Genomic DNA, 15352 nt, shown 5'->3' on the forward strand with positions numbered 1-15352 from the left:
TCCGGACGCCTGGGGCTGTGCGAGCTCCGCCGACCCTAGGGCTCGTGGTGGGCGGGGGCGCCTTGAGGGATCCCCTTGGCCGCCCCGCTCCCCTCCCTTCCCCTCCCCGCCCGGGCCGTCGACCCGGGGCCAGGGCGGCGCGCGCTCTCCCACCCGCGCCTCTGGGGACTCGCAGACGGCTGCGAGAGCGGCCCGCGCGCTGGGCATGCTCAGTCGCCCGGCGCCGGGCTCGCAAGTCGGAAGCTTGTGCGCGACCGCCGCCGCCGAGCCGGCTGGAGCGCACGAAGAGCGCGCGGGACTCGCTGCGGCGGCGGCCAGGAGGCGGCGGACCCGGGCCGGGATCGGAGCCGAGCCCGGCGCGGGGCCCGGGATCCGCCCGCCGCGGCGCCTGCTCCTTCGCACCGTCGCACCCTCGCAGGCAAGGGGCCGGCCGCGGCTGGCGTCGGCGGAGCCGAGGAACGGCGGCGGCGGCGTTGGCGGCCGCCGCCGCATCTCCGCTGCCTGCCCCGGCCGGGCAGCGTCCAGGAGCCGTCGGGCATGGAGCCGTGGAAGCAATGCGCGCAGTGGCTCATCCACTGCAAGGTGCTGCCCGCCAACCATCGGGTGACCTGGGACTCGGCGCAGGTGTTCGACCTGGCCCAGACCCTCCGCGATGGAGTCCTGCTCTGCCAACTGCTCAACAACCTCCGGGCGCACTCCATCAACCTGAAGGAGATCAACCTGAGGCCGCAGATGTCCCAGGTAACGAGGGCGGCGCGGTCGCCTCCGCCTCCAGCCGGCATCTCCCATTAATCAGCCGGCTAATGCCTTTGTGTAAATGCAAACATCTAGGTACTCTCTGTTTGCCCTGCCTTCTGCTTTGCGGACCGCTTCGGCTTCTTGTACCTTGGCTTTACGTGGTTTAGCTCTTTAGTTGAATGCTAGAGCCCTGTGTCCTAAGATGGTATGGGGATTTCTTAAGGGCTTTCTGTGAGGCGGGAAAGAACAAGCTGTCCTAAGGTGCCCTTCACCTACTGGGGGTGGGTGGATGGGTGTGTGGGTGTGGGTGTTGGGCTCAACAAAAAGAGTTTGGTCCAGCTCTGTTTTAATAACGATGGGCAGGCATGGAAGGAGCTGATGGGGGGTAATTATGCCTTTAGTTCTTTTGCTTGCATTTCGTCCCCATGTTTTCTTGAAAGAGGAAGCATGACATAAAGGAGGACTCTAGGAAGTGGAGGGCGTTCCGGTACCGTTATCTGTACGGGATTGACACTGCCAAAGGGCGGAAAAGGGAGCACAGCGTAGCGGCTGCCCTGAAAGCCCCCTGAGCTTGGGGCCAGCTGGCAAGCTTCATGGTTGTGTTTATAGCTCGTCTTAAGCCATGTGAGAAGGAGCCAGTCCAACCTCTCTCAACAGCAGCAGGAAACGAGAAGTTTCGCTCCAGATTCCGCCTGCCTTCATTCAGTGCTTGCTCAGGTGGTATGGTGCACTCTTGGCTTCTGTGGCTGGAGCCCTTCCTGGAGGTGCCTCTTTGAGGAGTTTAAAAAAAAAAATGCAACTCTGGAAGGCTGTGTGCATCTTAAACTCGTGAGTCGCTACACAGTGGAATGGTAGTTTCTTGGTCCTGTCAGAAAGTTTTTATGCAGAAAGGTGTTAAATACAACTCAGTACATCTATTATCTCTTTTAGAGAAAAAGCCACTTTCAGAGTAAAAAACCACTTTCAGCTTGAAAGGGAGAGGAAACAGTTCCCTACGTGATATACTTTAAGCAGCACTAATCCTGAATGATACAGAGCCTCAGCTACTTAGCAACCAGAACAGTGCCTTTTACAGCAGAACTTTATATAATGCAGACTCGAGGTAATGTAATAATTATGTTTTTAAAGTTAGAGCACACACATTCCTCTCTTCTGGATGTCAGCGCTTTATCAGGGCCCGTCTGCACCTCCAGTTCTGCATACCTTGCCCGTCTGCCTTCAACCTGCTGGTTAGTGGTTCCCAAGAAAGAACAGGCTTGTAAGTGGTGAGAACCATACAGTTTTAGAAGAGAGATAATTTATTTCATAATATCCCATATTCCGGGGGTGGTGTTGGCTAACTCCATGGACCCCTTAAGAGTTGTCGCAGTTCGGAATATCATGTCCAAGGATTTAACAGACTTTTCCATTAAGCTGGAAGTTGCTGCTTTGCTCAGGGTTCTCTAGGGAGCTGCAACTGATTATCCAGTCTGCAGATCCCCATTTTCCACCTAACCTATGGCCTTAGGATGCTTTGGTCCACCAGCAGGTAATATGGTACTGTGCGTGTCCTGAAACTGAACACTTGGGGGTTGTTCATTAAGTGGTTCTCAATAATCAAGTGCTTTTGACAGCCAAGGTTCTCTGTTTTAACTTTCTAACCTTTACTTCAGTGTTAACAATGAGTGAAAATTTTTTCAAATGTGTTTTTGCTCTTTGTTCTCCTTGTAGAATATAATAGATGTAATTTAATATTTTTGACAACAAAGAATCTTCATTATAAGCATCATTAATGAAAATTGAGCTCGTACGCTGCTCTAAGAACTCTATTCCCTACTGGGAATACCACAGTGAACACCTCAGGATCCTTGCCCTAAAGGAATTACTACATTATTCTACCAGATAAGTCACCATGTTATAATGAGCTAAACAGTTGAATGACCTTCCTTAGACTGTTGTGCTTTGGGGTTCTTAACCCTGAGCTTCCTGGTTCCAAATTCTGTGCAGTAATTTTCTATGAACATGACTTAGCGACTAAACAACAATTTTCTGTGAGTGTGGACTTCTTCCAAAAATGAACTGTGGAAGGCTAGTACCTGAATACAGTGATGTCTCTTCTTGCTGTCTTCCTGATTCTTGGCTACATTGCAGAGAGAGAATGTTGCTGAAAAACTGAGTTCTACACAGGTGATCTTGTATTGTGTAAGTTGTCCTTAAATTCTTAAATGAGACTTCATAATGTTTTCATTAAATAATTCATTGACGTATTTAACACACCTTCTGTGCCTGGCAGATACTATGCACTTAATAGGTGTTCACTTTTAGCAAAATTACTTAAAACTTTTTTTTTTTTTTTTGGCTATTGTCACATTAAGAGTAAAAGGTTACAATCAAAATTCTAAACATCAATTGCAAAGTCTACAAGTTCCTTTGGGCTGACATCTCTGCCTCTAACTACTCCTGTCTTTCTTGGTGAAGGTTCTGTCTGCTTCTGGTTATCAGGTTCCTCATCTGTCAGCTCAATTCATACACTATAGTGAATAATCTAATAACCCAGTGAAACTCTGACATATGTCCCAGCAGACCTTACTCTTCTGAATTTAGAGTTGCTATTACTAGTTCTTGTGGCTTTTGCTATGTCTAAGACTCATTCTGTCCACCTGGCTTAAGTTTTATTGAAGATATTAATTTGAAATAGACTCTTTATAACACCTGATCTTCTAGGCCAGGAAATAACTGGAGACTCTCAGTTCAGAGTTTTGCGGTATTTGAGACTGTTATGAACAGATAGTGACACCAGAAATTCTAGTGTATCAGTATCTTGCTTATTGCTTGTTTTTAATTTTTCAGAAAGAGGCTAAAATGAGTAGCCTCTTTTAATAATGTTTATCTCCAATGAGTGGGATTTCTTCCACTCTTCTTGTTTAGTCTTCTACCTTATTTGTGTGAAAAAATGATAACCCTCAAATAATTAGACAATTTTAGGTTTGAATCTTGGGGTCTTAATCAGCTGTCCTCCAAAATAAAATTATAAATGGGATCTAGATTCTCTTACTTAGTAATTGTTTTTGGCTGTGGACATCGGCCTTTTGGAGGTCTTATATTGAAAGAGGAGAATATTCTTCAGTTCAATATAGGTTCTTTTCTTTTTTTGAAAACCCTGATTTAGATTTTATTTTATTAGTTAAGGTGCTAAATATTAATCCCATTTAGTTACACATTAAACATATTCCTTTTATTATAAAGAATAAAAGTTAAATAAAACCCAGATGATCCATGAAAATCCACACAATCTGTGAAATCTGATCTCTGTATATACTAGACAGATTTACTTTTCATCCAAAACAGTGTTCTAGATAGGATACCAAGCATATACATGATTCTGGAAGAGAAGAGCCTTTCTGTGCTATTTGTACTGGGGAGGTGCTTTGTGGAAGACTGGGTTTTGGGCTTGATGTCACTTTTGGTGGTTAAGACGGTCTCCATAAATGCCTGTAATCAACCACGGATGTATTGTCAATGAAATTATCTTAATCTTTGTGTTAGTCACTCAGTTGTATCTGACTCTTTGTGACCGCATGGACTGTAGCTCATCAGGGTCCTCTGTCCATGGCATTCTCCAGGCCAGAATACTCGAGTGGGTTGCCATTTCCTTCTCCAGGGGATCTTCCCAACGCAGGAATTGAACCCACTTCTCCTGCATTGCAGACAGTTTCTCTAATCTTATTATTTTGTAATTTTTGCTTTGTCTTAGGATGGTAATAACACATTTGATAAATTTACTGACCACTGTGTACAGTATAGGTAAACTTTGAATTGTCTTAACATGACCTATTCAGTTTTCAAGGGTTCCTTCAACAAATAGTTTGTTCCTACTATGTGCCAGACACTGTTTTAGGTACTGGCTTGGAGCAGTAAACTCAATAGAGTCCCTGCCCTAAAAGGATTTATATTTTAGTGAGGAACAATAAATAAACGGCTATATAATGTGATGGGCTCTGAAGAGATGTGAGCTTGGGTAAGGGTGTAGAGGGAAATGTGATTTGATTTTATGGAAGGTAGTCAAGAAAGGCTTCCTCCGAGGATTTGACAACTGAGCAGGACCTGAACAGAGTGCAAGAAGGCAGGAATGTGGATGTTTGGAAGAAGCAAGTTCCTGGCAGAAGGAACACCCAAGTGCGAAGGTCGTGAGAGGTATTTAAATGGCAGGTAAACTGGAGGAACAACCAGAAGGTCAATGGCTAGAGGAGAGTGAGTATGGGAAGGAGTGGTAGGGATGAGATCAGAGAGAAGATGGGAACTAGATTTTTAGCACTTGTGAACTGTGGAGGACTTAAGACTTCCACCCTGAGTAAAATAGGAATCACGTGGCCTGACTTAATTTCGATAGGGTCATTCTGGCTGCTGTGTTGAGCAGAGCAGCCAGGATGGAAGAGTCAGGCTCAGGCAGTCATTCCGGCAGTGATGATGGTGGCTCTGACCAGGGTGATTGCAGGGCAGGTGATGGGAAAGAACCCGCCTTAGGTATATTTTGAAGGTGGAGCCAGCAAAGACTTATCGACAGCATCAGATGACAGGGGTGAGAGGAGCCAAGAATGACTCCAGGGTTTCTGGCCTGAGGAACTGAACTGATGGAATCTTCATTGTCTGAGATGGAGAAGATGGAAGGTGGAGAGAGGGGGAGGATGATGTGGAGTTAGTTCTGTCTGAAATGCCCATCAGGCCTGTAGATGCTGAGCAGGCAACTGTAGAAGTTGGAGATGGAGAGATAAAGTTCAGAGGCATCAGATATAGATGGTATTTAAAATCCTGGCAGTGTATGGTATCACGTAGGGTGTAGTGTCCAAAGAAAAGGTCAGAGGTGTGAGCCCTGGGGCTTCCCATGTGTCAAGGGTAGAGAGATGAGACCCTGCACTGGAGTTGAGAGAAAATGGCCATGGGGTAGGAGGGGAAGCTAGCAGAATGTGGTTTGAGCAAATCAGGTGAATAAAGTGTTTCTAGGAGGATTGATTAGACATGTTAAATGTTGTTCAAGTGAAAACAGGATTGAAGATGGACTATTGTATTAAGCAATATGAAATTCTTGAGTGACCTTGGTAGAAACAGATTTGGGGTGTGATGGGCAAACACTCCACTGGAGAAGAAGGGCAAATAGGAGGGGATCTAGACCACAAGTATAGTCATGTGTTTGGGGGTAATTTTGCTGCAGAGAGAGCAGATAAATGGGATACTGGCTAGTAGGGGAAAAGAGATCAAAAGGGTTATTTTCTTATCATATAGATTTTTATGTAATACCAATTACAAGAGCTCTTTTAGATTTAGACAAACTTTATCATATGGCACAGTTGTATATATGTGTATGTGTGGAAAAGATATGTATGTATATAAAAAAAAATAAGTGAAATATATTTAACCAGAAAGTGTTAGTCGCTCAGTCATGTCTGACTCTTTGTGACCCCATGGTCTGTGGCCTACGAGGTTCCTCTGTCCATGGAATTTTCCAGGTAAGAAAACTGGAGTGGGTTGCCATTACACCACGGTGGCTCAGATTGTAATAAATCTGCCCACTGTGTGGGAGATCTGATTCGATCCCTGGGTCAGGAAGATCTCCCTGGGGAAGGGGATGGCAGCCCACTCCAGTATTCTTGCCTGGAGAAATGGACAGAGGAGCCTGGCAGGCTACAGTCCTTGGGATCACAAAGAGTCAGACACAACTAAGTGACTAACACATACACATATATGAAATATATTTAATGTGTTCCTAAAACTTTTCATTTTGATGGCTACTCTGCTGAATACCATTTCAATTCAGTCATTGACGTCCATGTTTTTTTCCCCAACATAATATTTTTCACCAAGTACTAAGCGTTGGTGATGCAGCATTGCTTAAAGAATTCACTACTTTTGTCCCCAGGATTTCCTTCAAAGCTCCTAACACACAATTGGGTTTTTTTTTTTTTCAACTAGTATTTTGTTTATTTACAACTGATATTACAATGATTGTCTTTTTCACCTACACAGTTGTGTTTTTATCACTGTTAATGCTTAAAGAGAAGTTTATTTCTGCTATACATAACTACATTGTTTGAAAACCATAATTATATTAGTTTTAACTTTAAGATGTGCTTTCCAAATGCAAATCTGCATCCCTGCCACCAGGTACTGCTGTGTGAAGATTACTGGGTTACATGGTTGAGGGGGAAGAAAAGGCTATCCTTGTCCAAAAAGAGTGGTGTGGCAGTTACATTTTTAGCCAGTCAGTTCAGAATAATGTCATTATTTAGTCTTTCTTCTCAGGAGTCAGTCACCTCTTTGCCATTTGTTGGCTTATTCTCTTGGCCAGCATAATTTTATATTTGACACCAGTCAATATCTTTTCATGTGAAGTAGCTCAGGCATCTTAAGCACTTGGTCTGTCTGCATACTTGATGGCTTAACCTGGGCTCTCTAGGAACCAGAGCCTAGGATAAAGGATTGGAGTGCCAAAGCTTTACTGGTGAGGTACAACCCTGTGTCTGTCAGGGTGATGAAAATGAGACAGTGCCTTTTTTTTTTCCTAAGATGGAGAAAATTATATCATATTTGTAATGCAAATAGGGTTGATCCAGTGTAGATCACCGCTGATAGGATCCTAAGTTTCAAATACAACATACTCTTTTTTTCCTTAAACCCGCAGTGGCAGTTTGTATTATTGACTGTGCGTCTGTCCTGAAATTCTAATTCTCACCACGCTACACTGTTCTGGTTCTCTTGTATTTTTTATGTTCTTACTTAACTTTTTTCGCTGGCGTCTCTGTAAATACCTTGAGAGTTTTTGAGTTTTCTACCTTGCTGCCTTTTTTGTGTGTGTCCTCTGCCCTGTATTATTTCATGACACTGTGGCATTACCTCCTTTTCATGCTCTGATGGACCCGGTGTTCATGATGATAGCCTATATCTGCCTATTTTATGTCCCCATCTCTGGGGTTATAGTTTCTTCATGAATGGATGCGTGCATGAAGATCACATGATCAGAGTTCACCATGGAAAGTTCTTCCACAGCACAGTGAAGGGTGAATTGGGCAGGATGGAGCTGGGTATGAGAAAGACTCCTGCTGAAGTTCAGTCAAGCGTAGATGAGGCCGGTGGATGCGCGGCCAGAGAAGGGGCTGGAGTGGAGGCGCAGGGAGGAGCAAGAGAGATGAGAGATGATGAAGAGTTGTAATGGATCAGATTTGGGACCACTTAAGATGCAGGGAGAGTGGAAAGTATCCAGGATGAGCCTCAGGTTTCAGGCTTGGGTGCCTAGGGGGATAGAGAGGAGGTGCAGATTTCAGAGAGAAGGGCATATAGACAGTTTCGGATGTTGAGTTTGAAGTTGTTTCCAGCTACCTTCCGTTTTCTGTTTCAAGCATCCTACTCTCTTACTAATCCTTCCTTTTTGGATTATTCTACTAATACCTAAAATTCAGCAATCTTTTGAACTCTTGGTCCCACCACCTCTTCACTGCCTTCATGTCTTCATTTCCTTCTTACTCATCTTAAATACCATGGCCATTGTAGCTACTTCCTTAGCTTCTCTTGGGTAGTGATATTCAATCTGTTTAAAATACAACCCTGGTTAAATCCAGCTCTTCACTTTCTGCCGGCAGCTCAGCTGCTGAACCCAGTGGAGGAACACCTATGCCTCCTACGTGCACTCACTTTAAATTCAACATCCCTGTCCTCAGGTAGGTGCCTCAGGTGACTCAGCCATCTGATTACATTTCTCTAGACCACACATTCTTAAAGTATGATCTGGAGACTTCTGTGAAAGTTAAAGTCACTTTGAAAGTTAAAGTCACTCAGTTGTGTCCGACTCTTTGTGACCCCATGGATTATACAGTCCATGGAATTCTCCAGGCCAGAATACTGGAGTGGGTAGCCTTTCCCTTCTCCAGGGGATCTTCCCAAACCAGGGATCAAACCCAGGTCTCCTGCATTGCAGGCGGATTCTTGACCAGCTGAGTCACAAGGGAAGCCCAAGAATACTGGAGTGGGTAGCCTATCCCTTCTCCAGTGGATCTTCCCGACCCAGGAATTGAACCAGGGTCTCCTGCATTGCAGGTGGATTCTTTACCAACTGAGCTATGAGGGAGACTTCTGACAGCCCCTCAAATGCTTCTAGTTGTTCCATAAGGTCAAACTTTTAAAAATAATATTAAGATATTATTTGCCTTTTCTTACTCTCATTTTCTCACAGATGTATAGTGGAGTTTTCCCCAAGCTACACGCTGCTGATGTCATTGCTGTGGTTGTATGTTTGTGTATATGTTAAAGATTTCCCAGTTTTAAAGTTCCAATATGTTCAGTGTTGATAGATAGACTCCCAAACACAAAAGCTGCTGAGGATTCTCCATAATTATTTTTTGAGGAGTGTAAAGGGGCACTGAGGCCAACTGGAAAACTTCAGTCTGTGGCTATCCCAGATGCCTGTTTGGTACTTTTTATCCCTGAACTTCCATTTCCATTCTTCCTCTCAACTTGGTGATCTTGCTTCCTATTCCTCTGAGAAAACAGACACAGTCAGAGGAGAGTTTCTTCAGGCTCCCACCTTCCTGCATCTAACCCATAGACGATGCTTTCTCTCGTGTTCTGTGGGTGAATTATCAGTGCTCCTAGCAAAGGCCAGCCCTCCTTCCCTCTATCTCTGTGCTTTCCTATGTCTTTTATTGTCTCCTGGCTCTTTCTGTTAGCACGCACAGGATACGTTTTCAAGATAGAGACACACAGACTTGCCGATGACCATCAGGAGTGATGGAGAATGAGTAAGGTCTCCTAAAGCTTAACCTGAACTACTAGGGCAGGTCTGCCGTCTACCCCCTTATAACTGTTTAGTGGTTTCCTATGGACCATGGGATAAAATCCAAGCTCCATAGTAAGCACTCAGGGGCCCGTGGGCTGGTACTGCTTCATGTCTGAAAGCTTTCTCAACTCTGCTCCTGACCTTTCTGTGGCTTCTCAAATGAACTGTGCTGTTAAATGTCTCTCTGCTATTGTGTTTGCCCATTTCTCCACGTGAAATGCCCTTTCTCATTAGTCTGAGTGAAGATTTGGTTCAAGGGCCCTTTGCAGTGAGGGTCACCCTACCCCTCCCTGTGTGTGGCTGATCCCTTACTGCGTCGTGCCTCACTGTACAGTGTACAAGGGTGCAGGGCAGCATTCCTTGCACTGTTTTGCAATCTTTTTCTTATCTTTATCCCTTCCATGCTGTGAGCCTGCTTGAGGCTATCATAGGCTTTTTCATGTATATACATCTCTAGAATTTGACCCGGGGACTCATACGTTTCTTGCATACATAAGTAGGCATTAGTGAAACTTACTGATGTATTTATGAAAATAACTCTTTACTACCTTGTCAAACACACCTATATAAAATTTAATAATATTTGCTGAGCACTATGTCATTAAAAACCAGAAACATCTGTTCCTTAAGCAGCATTACTAACATAGCAGATAACATTACTCTGCTACATACTGCTGCTTTCCCCCGAGTGACTACCAGAAAGTGCCTGAACTTGTCTGTCTTTCAACTTCTTCATCTCGAAACAGACTTAACAAAAGAACCTACCTTCTAGAGTGGTTGAAAGGACCAAATGAACTAATTATCCCTGTGTTTGGCACATAACAAATGCTCAATAAATGTTAACTACTTTTACGATGATTATTACTACTGCTTTTGCAGAAACATGCCAGGCAATGTGGCAACACTGCTCACATTATCTCAGCCAGTCATCACAGCACCAGGAGGGGGACACTGCTGTTCATCCTTGTGATACTCTTCAAGGTTAAGAGTTAGTAACTTGTCCTAACAAGTAGTTCATGATGGAGTCAAGATTAGAATGAAAACATTTAGAGTGAACTGAGATCCCAATTGCAAGGCTTTTGGCAAATCTGAAAGTGAGCTATGAGGAATTTTTCTTTGTTCCTCTGTCTTTTGCTCTTGTGGCATTCCTGCAGAAGAATGTACTGATTGGTTTTGTGGCTCTTGAACATAGCACCTCCATATGAAGTTGCATGTTGAGTAGCAACTTTGGATTAGGGTATTGAATTGGGGTTCCCTGGTGGGTCAAAGGTAAAGAATCCGGCTACCAATGTGGGAGATGCAAGCTTGATCCCTGGGTCTGGAAGGTCTCCTGGTGAAGGAAATGGTAACCCGCTTTAGTATTCTTACTTGGGAAATCCCAGGGACAGAGGAGCCTGGCAGTCTATAGTCCATGGAGTTGGAAGAGAGTCAGACAGGACTTAGTGACTAAACAACAATTGAATGTATTAGCTGGATGGTTTTATCCATATTTATCACATGTATCAGTGTAAAATGGGAGAGAGGCTTTTGACAGGTATGTGATGGGGAAAGGAAATAAAGGCAGAAAAACTGAGGAAAGGTAGCAAGGGGAAAGGAGACAATGAGTGTATAGCAGGTCCTTTTTGGCCTTTTAACACCGTGCCTTTGACAGCTGGTCTCCAGGACGTAGTTTAATGCCCTGCTCTTGAGTAGGGTCAGGACTGCTCACATTTCCCTGGGCAGAATACCATTGTTTACATGGCATGTTTCCACATGATTATTCCTCCCCCCAGCCCCCCATATTATAACCATTCTTCTTATAAATTCAAAGACATCTATTGTTAGCTGTTATTTGGAATATTATATCCCACTCGTTTTTCTTTTCCCACTATTAACACAGACCCTGCTTGGAATTAAGGACAGTCACAAATTTACATTCTGCCTTTCCCCAGTCATGAGCATTTAATGGACAGAAGCACAGCCAGAGAAGTAGTAGCTACTTCTGATTTTCATGGAAAACTATTTTTGAATTGTACTTTGTGCTGCTGTCTGAATGTGCTTTCAAAATGTGTGTTGCAAGAAGTGTAGTCAGCTTCTCAGTGGCTTGCTTAACAGGAAGCCGGCAGCATATGCTGCTCACGTGGGAGTTCTCTAAAGGGTCAATTAATATGGAATATTTAATGAAACACTTGATACTCACCTTCCATGATTTTCAAAGTGCTTGTCCTAAAATAGATCTGTAACAGCTGGTCTGAAAAAACAAGCATCATGCCTCTGTGTCCAGTAATGTCAGGAGCCTTTTCCTGGGGGTGTGGGGTGGTGTGGTTTAATGAAAAGACTTCAGGCCAGAAGTCAGGAGACCCAGGTTCTGGCCCCATCTCTGTCTCTGACATGTGGCCTTAGCAAATAGCTGTTTCTCTTTGTCTCCACCTTCCATACTTAAATCAATGATAGAAAATACTTACAGATACGATAATTTGCTAAAAAGCAGCTAAATGTTTTTTACACATATTTAGATTTCATTTTGTCTTTCATGAGGAGAGCTTTGGGACCAGCCAGAAATATTTGTATCCCAGCTCTGGCACTTAACTTTTCCCAAGTTCATAAAATTGTTAGTTTCCTTGCTGAGTCTCAATTTCCTCCTATAAGAGGCTAGACATAGTAAAAATCTACTTTGCAGGATTGTGGTGAGAATTCAGTAATATATGTAAAATGTCTGGGTATAGTAGGTATTCAGCAAGATTTTATTTCCTCCCTCCTCCCCGTACCTCCTTGATCCTCTTAGGTCTAAGAGGCAGGAAGAACACGATCTTATCTCTGCTCTGCAGAGAAGGAAATTGAGATGTGCAGTGGCTAAAGGACCTTTCTCAAGGTCACAGACAGGAAGTGGTAAAGTCAGGACTTGAGTCCAGCTGTCCTAATTCCAAATTCAGTGAAGTTTCCCATTCCTGGTACCTAGCTTAGCTGATGGATGGTGAACTGCAGGAGCTTGGAGAAAGCAAGGCCTACTCTGAAAACGTAAAGTGACATTACTATGTTGGTACTGAAGTTTTCTGTCTTTAAAATAGAAGCTTTTAAAATAATAAAAGCAGTTTTCAGTCATTTAGAGTCTGATTATCTAGTTTGTGGATTATTTGCTTTTTGGTAATTTTAGAGCTCTTCTGCTTTCTGTTTGGTTCTGTTTTCATGGGAATTTGTACATATGACTGACTGATGAATCAAATTATCCATTTGTCTGCTAAATATTGGGCTTTGTAGTAGATGCTTAGGATTCAAAGGTGAATAAAACTCAGTCCCTGACCCTGTGTTGCTTTCAGTCTAGAGCATGGATTTTACCTCAGACGTGCCCTTATAAGACAGGGGGATGGGAAGGGAGACTTGAGTTAGAATGATGAACATGGCAAATATTTGGTAGGTAAGTGATGCTCTTTTGGATGCACTGTTAATTTGCTGATGTGCAGGGCATGGCATTAATGGCACAAAGTGGATTGCGTGTGTGCCTGGCTCCTGGTATTTCTTTCCATAGACATTTGTCTAGTGCCTCCCTCTGTGTGCAGGGCACTGAAGGCATAAAGGTAAATCATAGGGAGTTTCTGCTTTTGAGGGGCTGGGAGAAAGCAGATTTGACCTTGGAAGGAGGCCTTTGCAAAAATGCACAAAGAAGGTTAAGTCCCTGAAGGCCACAAGGTCAGTGCAAAAGTGCACGCAACTGGATGAGAGAGACGAGACCAGGAAGAGGACAGACGTGAGTGGTTACTAGAGAGGAAGAAGGTTTGTGAAAGAAAGCTGGGTGGGGTGCATGTGTGAGAGAGAGGATGTGGAGGCCTGCAGGCTCTCCCGCTAACCTCCTGGCTGGCCACCTCTCCCTCCCTCACACCTGTCTGAACCCTTCCTCATCCTGCCTGTGCTCTTTAGGTGATTGACCACTCCTCCTTCCCAGGTCTATTGCCCCTGGCTGTGTACTCCTCAGTCCGGTCTGGATCTGCAGCCAGCCACTTTCACCCACACTCCCTTCGCCTTCTGTGACCTCAGAGGGGCCTTCCTGGAGCCCCCCTGCTCCGCAGGCTTTCCTGTTCTTGCCTGTGAGCTGAAGAGAGCCGCTGAAGCCAGCGCTGCCGGCTGCGTTCACTGTCCAGCTTCACTGCGGCCTCACGCTGCTTTTCTCACCGCTTTGGAATACCTCAGGTTCTGGCTTCCTCTCATTCCCGCTTCAGACTCCAATCTGCTAAAGACAGACTCCCTGAGCCCCCGCCTCTCCCCCAGCCCCTGCAAGTTCACCTGGCCCTCACCGTGACCACCCAGCCCTCCTGAACTTGTCCTTGGCCCCGTCCACCTCATCCACTCCCTGTGATGGTGACCATTATTACTGTTACGAGAGGGAGTGATTGTCACGAACTCTCCAAGTACATGTGTACAGTTTTTGGCCTTCTGACTCCCAAGAGAGGAGTTGGGGTCTCGAAGGGAATATTTAATCAATGAAAATCCCAGAGGGAACCAGGTGTTATGAAAACTGAGAAGTTCAACATTTTGCATAAGTACTTCTTTTGGTTTGTGGTCTGCAGAACCCAGTGGTGTGTTTGAGTGAACATCGACCGACAAACCAGAAGCTCCCAAGTCATTTTTGTCATTTCCCAGCAGGACTGAGGCTGCATGTCCCCCCTTGCAAACAGTTCACAGTGTCTGCTTATTTTAGTAAGCCTTTTTTTTTTATGGTAATGTTATCTTTGAATTAGTGCAACTTTCACTTAATCACATATGTGGTGCCTAACAAAGGAAAGTAGATGTAGAATTATTGATCACTTACTGATACTCCAGAGTGCAGATTTAGCAGATGATTATTAAATTCCCTGGCATTTGACTTGCAAATGTGAAAAAGTGCTTGTTGGCTAGTTAAAGTTTGTTAGCTTAGTTCATAGTCAGTCACACAAGAAATGCTTGACTTCAACTTTTTTTTTTTTTTTTTTTATTAGTTGGAGGCTAATTACTTCACAGCATTTCAGTGGGTTTTGTCATACATTGATATGAATCAGCCATAGAGTTACGCGTATTCCCCATCCCGATCCCCTCTCCCACCTCCCTCTCCACCCGATTCCTCTGGGGACTTCAACTTTTTAATAATGACAGAGTACTTGGAAATAGAATCTTGCATTTGCTCATAAACTATACTTGGAGATTCCGTAGAATATAAGGCATTCATCTACAGTGAAGAGGAAGCAGGAACTGAGATTTCTGGAGCTCAGGATGAGCACCTCCCTGAAAGATTTGGGTGCCTCCAGAGATAGTGTTTAAGGAAAGGATGTGATATAATTATTGTTTATCAGCTTCATCCTGATAAATTCTAGCATGAGAAGCTGGATTCTTGAGCATATTTATGCAGCAGTCCTGATAGTAAAGCTTGTTGAGTTTTTAATCTTTTCAAATATATAGTTATACTTAATGACCTTAGTTAAGAGAAAAATAGTAAAATTTGGTAAAGGATTTAATTTTTCTCTTCAGTGTTTAGTAAATGATTCACCAGTTTTAATGATACATATAAATTCTCACCTAGCTAGCACTAAGCTTTTTGGTACCCTTGCTCATTTGATAACTACCTAAAGCCCTCCTGGGTTTTATATAAAATAAGCTAAGTAAAAAAAGTGCACTTAAAAAAAATAATAAAGAATACTAATAAAGCCCTTACTTCTCTACAGAAGATGAGAGAAAATGAATTTCTTAAACTCCATGTACTTGCAATAAGCTAAATGTAATTTAGGTAATCATTAGGGAGAGTTCCTAGATTCTGCCTTCAAGGCTGAGGATGTTTAATTTACTCCCTATTCTAATACATGGCAT

General features: G+C 43.8%; 1 protein-coding gene across 1 annotated transcript in view; it reads left to right on the forward strand.

The window, feature by feature from the left end:
• The first annotated feature begins 234 nt into the window (after positions 1-234).
• VAV3 (vav guanine nucleotide exchange factor 3) overlaps positions 235-15352 on the forward strand; it is a 412159-nt gene continuing 397041 nt past the window's right edge. The window contains exon 1 of the mRNA XM_043878931.1: positions 235-741. Within this exon, the coding sequence (XP_043734866.1) occupies positions 538-741 (204 nt within the window). The 5' untranslated portion in view covers positions 235-537. The remainder of the gene's footprint in view (positions 742-15352) is intronic.

Source organism: Cervus elaphus, chromosome 20 (genome assembly GCF_910594005.1).
Source record: "Cervus elaphus chromosome 20, mCerEla1.1, whole genome shotgun sequence".
NCBI classification, from domain to species: domain Eukaryota; kingdom Metazoa; phylum Chordata; class Mammalia; order Artiodactyla; family Cervidae; genus Cervus; species Cervus elaphus.